The sequence below is a fragment of the Gekko japonicus genome, unplaced genomic scaffold, assembly GCF_001447785.1.
Source record: "Gekko japonicus isolate JY-2015 unplaced genomic scaffold, Gekko_japonicus_V1.1 scaffold21, whole genome shotgun sequence".
Lineage (NCBI taxonomy): Eukaryota > Metazoa > Chordata > Lepidosauria > Squamata > Gekkonidae > Gekko > Gekko japonicus.
This window is the reverse complement of record NW_015173122.1, coordinates 2,312,039-2,316,587: the sequence shown is the minus strand read 5'-3', so window position 1 is coordinate 2,316,587 and position 4,549 is coordinate 2,312,039. Positions and strand designations below refer to the sequence as shown.

The 4,549-nt window shown below is 48.2% G+C and overlaps 1 protein-coding gene across 1 annotated transcript in view; it reads left to right on the top strand.

Moving 5' to 3' along the window:
* The first annotated feature begins 703 nt into the window (after positions 1–703).
* Positions 704–4,549, top strand: part of FLOT2 (flotillin 2) — a 28,930-nt gene continuing 25,084 nt past the window's right edge. Inside the window, exon 1 of the mRNA XM_015421864.1 lies at positions 704–841. Coding sequence (XP_015277350.1) covers positions 793–841 — 49 coding nt within the window. The 5' untranslated portion in view covers positions 704–792. The remainder of the gene's footprint in view (positions 842–4,549) is intronic.

Sequence of the window (4,549 nt, the reverse complement as noted above, 5' to 3'; positions counted from 1 at the left end):
GTGTCCAAGGCCAAGCCCAGAACCTCTTTCTAGAGGCCGTTGTATTTATTTCCACAACGGGCCTTTTTCCTAGTCAGGGTGTAATGCCAATAGGGTCTACCCTCCAAAGAAACCATTTTCTCTAGGTGAACTGATCTTTGTCGCCTGAAGATCAGTTGCAATCCCAGGAGAACTCCAGCCACCACCACCTGGAGGTTGTAGCCATCTAAAGACACTCCGTGACTGAATCACGACCAAAAGCAGAAAGGAATTGTGCGGAACAATTCAAACCGTTCCAAATCTTTGTTGAAGTTCAACAAAACCGTTATATATTTTTTAAAGAGCTAGGATCTTCCTGCTCTTGTTCCTAATTCATTCACGGAGTGTCTTTAGATGGATACAATCTCCTCCCGTGAGCTCTCATGTTGATATACCACCTAGAGGTTGGCAACCCTAGGTCCACCCGGATGCTCATACATGCGGGCGTGCAGCTGTGCTCATACCTTTCTGTCACCGTTTTAGCCCCTCAGGGCGACATCATCCACCACCACCACCCCCCGTCCCCATGAAGGCGTCTCTCTTCCTCGGGCGGCCCGATTCCCTCCGTGGGCGTCCCTCTCCCCTCCTCCTCCCCCTCCAAGATGGCGGCCAGCCGAGGCGCTCTTTTTCCCGCCTTTCGCCCCCCTCCCTCCGACGCGCTTCTCGTAGGCGGGCCCAGGGAGGGGCCGGGAGGAGGGGCCAGCGCCGCCGCGCCCGAAGCGTAATCCGGATCGCGAGTGCAGCGAAGCGGCGCAGCGCCGGGGGGCCTTCGCCATGGGCAACTGCCACACGGTGGGGCCGAATGAGGCGCTGGTCGTGTCAGGTAAGCGGGGGGCGCAGGCCAGGCTCTCGTCTCGCCCCCCTCCCCCCGAATACACGGAGGGGCGGCAGGGCCAGTAGGCCGCCTCTCCTCTGCGCTGGCTTCGTCCTGCGGGGATTTCCTCCTCAGGAAGGACGGGGCGGGCGGAGCTCTCGCGCAATAACGGGCAGCCATGGAGCCAGGCTGTTCTCTCCTGGGGCCCCTCTCTGGGGGTCCCCGTGAGCCCCTGAAGGTAATAAACGGACCTTGGAAACTGTTGGCTGAGCCTTCAGGGGCTGCCTTCGAAACAGCCCCCTCCCCGCATTCTTTTGGTCCCTTGGAGCAGGGTTTGAGAATCAGAAAGAGAGAGTATGTCTGGGGAGTGGTTTTGGTTATGTAAGTTATGATAGCCCATCGAGTGCCCCCTTAAAAAAATGTGTTCTGGTTGGGGGGGGGGCACTGTTTTCCTGAACTCGACTCCAAATTTTTCAGTGGTAGGGTTCACTGTCAAACCCCAGTAATGAGGCACTGTACCTCTGAGCATGTGCTGGGTGCCGATGCCACTGGCCAGCAAGCGCAGCCCTCTAGCTGAGCTCTGGGTTGGAAGGGTTACCAAAAGGCAGAGGCTGTGATTTACAGGCAGGAGCCCAAGCTCCTCTCAGCAAAAGGAAGGATAAGCACGGGCTGCCTTCACTGCGGTTGCAGAAGGCTAATTCGGGTTCTTAAAAGCCAGGTAATCTTTGCCACCCCTTTTTTGTAGCTAAAGCTAACTGCGGGAGCCAGAAGATGATGCTGGGGAAATGGTAAGTGCCGTAGGAAGGCCACACCCGCCAGCCTTGCATTCTGTCTTGGTAATGAGCTGGCCTGTCAGATATGGCTTTGCTAGAAAAGAGAACATGTGGTACTGGGCTGATGCTCTAACGCTGCCTTGTGCAGTGTGGGAGAGAGATTTCCAGTAGCAGGCAGGATGTCTGGCTTTGGGCTCCTATAGATTTTAATTTACATTCTCTCTACTTTAACCTTAGAAGGTAACTTGATTGTGGACGTGTAGTGCTGCCACATACTGGATCAGATCACTGGGTCATCTAGCCAAAGAGTGCCTAGTGGTTTCTCCCTTTGGTCTCTTTCTTACAGCTTTTCACAGCCCTGTTATCTGTTATCTTTTTAACTGGGACTCACCATGGATTGGATCTGGAATTTTTGTGCATGTTAAACCTTCCGTATCGAGGTTCTGATAAAGGTGGTGGGACACACACACACACCCCTTTATTTTCCTGCAGAGTTCTCTGAGGACCCAACAGTATTTACATACTGTCATAAGCGTTCAAAACGATACAACCACATTGTAAAATGGTACAGTAGGCCAGAATGATTATCCCCGTGGGCTCTTTTTGTAGCAGGAACTCCTTTGCATATTAGGCGACACACCCCTAATGTAGCCAATCCTCCAAGAGCTTACAGTAGCCCCTGTAAGAAGAGCTCTGTAAGCTCTTGGAGGATTGGCTACATTGAGGGTGTGTCGCCTAATATGCAAAGGAGTTCCTGCTACAAAAAGAGCCTATTTTATAATCTGCCTTTCTCACTGAGACGCAAGACGGATTACAAAATCTTTTTTAAAATGCAGTTGAACAGTGTAAGACATCTAGTAAATTATGCAATAGGACTGGGATTGCAAAATTAGGCAACAGGGCAAAGAATAGTACATGGCATACCATGATGCAGAAACTTAACTGCAAAACTAGAGGACCATGCAGTAACAGCAGGATGACACATATACTAAGCTAGGGACTGCAACCCTTATAAAAATGCCTTGAATTATTTCCTTATACTGCAGCTGTATTCCCTTTGTAAAAGTGCCATCCTGAATATTTTGGTGAGGGCTGAAAACAGCCTGACCAAAGCCACCAAAGGGGTTTGTGGCTAAGGTGATCTTAGGCTTCTCTGCTTCTCACTCTTAGCCACTACGCTACTCCAATCTGTACGATGGTGTGTTTAAAGCCCTCCACGGTCTGGGACCAACATACCTTCAGGACTGCCTCTCCTGACATATGCCCCAAATATGCTCTTTAAATAACAACACACTGATGGCCCTGGCCTGGCCTCATCTAGAATGCACTTCCGAACGAGATCTGGGCCCTGCAGGACTTGGCTGATTTCCACAGGGCCTGTAAAATGGAGATGTGCCGCCAAACATATGGGGGAGGCCAGGAGAACTCCTATTCATATACTTGTTCCTGCCCCTTCTCCCCCTTTTTTCTTCCCGAAACAGTGATAGCATTATTGTACGCCATCTGATTAATTGTAAATATTTGAACCTGAATCTGTTAGTGTTATATGTTTTAGCTGTATTTTTAAACTGCTTGTTATGTTTTGATCTGTTCTGAGCCCCACGATAGAGGGGGAGAGCAGAATAGAAATTAATTAATTAAATAAATAAATAACTGCTCCCCTAAACATTTAAACTGGGCCAGGGCCTGGGTAATGCTAGTTAACTCAAACGACTTTTCTTTTCCTTCCCTGTTTTCAGGAAGTGAGTTACAAGTTGTGTATATGTTGATTTTAACTTAAAGAAGCAATGCCAAGCAACAAGCTGTATGTTTTTGCCTCAGCCAAGCCTGATTTCAAAAAAGAAATTAAAGGCGCTTGTATGCGTCTGCTGTTACCCTGATACAGTCAGGACCCAAACATGGTAACAACAAGAGCCACATTGATGAAATAATAATCGTTCATTAAAATTATGAAAGCACATCATAAAAACAAGTGATTAAGACCTTGCTGTGAAGAGCAATTGGCTCACACATTCTTATAGGGAGTGACTGTACTTCAAGTGATCCTTTTTTTAAAAATTGAAGAACCATGCCATAGGAGTGCCTTCATGAAGTTCTTTGACAACTGCGGTATACAAGGATGTGTGAGTGGGCCTGTGAATTATATTAGGTCTAAAAATCAAAATTAAATTCATACTGTTCTTGGGCAAGCTTTTATCTTCTGGTAACTTCTGCAAGCAAGCATATTTCTGTGTTGCCCTCATGCTTATTCTGTTCCTTGCAGAAGTAATTAAGCCAGTGTTGCTGTCTTGTTTTTTAAGAACATAAGAAGTCCCCTGCTGACCACCCAGTGGTCCCTCTAGTCCAGCATCCTCCTTCACACAGTGAACAGGCAGTTACCCTAGAGGGCCATCCAACAGGGCATAGAGGTTGCCCTTGCCATGGTGTTGCCTCCGCTGCCAGCAGGTATCGAGAGGTTTACTGCATCTGAATATGAAGGTTCCTTTGCGTCATTATGGCTAGTAACCACTGATCATCCAAGGATCTGTCTAATCACTTTTTAAAGCCATCCATGCATATGGCTGTTGCTAAATCTGCTGGCAATGAATTCCATAATTTAATCACTCATTGAGTAACAAAGTACTTTCTTTTGTCTGCAACGAACCTGTTGCCCATCTGTTAGGAGCCCCTGAGTTCTAGTAGTATGGGAGAGGGAGAAAAGTTCCTTCTATCATTTTATAAAGCTCCATCTCTTCTCCTGCTTTCCCTCAAACCCCCCCCCCATTCTGTAGGGATCCATCTCATGTCCACTAGGGCAAAGACAGTTTGTGACTATGGGTGCTTGATCACTTCCACCACCACCACCCTCATTTCTGTAATCTCATCTCACATAGGCAGGGGGAAAAGTTAAGTCCGTAACAGGCAGCCATACATGGCTTTGTTCAAGGCAGTGGATCGCAAGTGG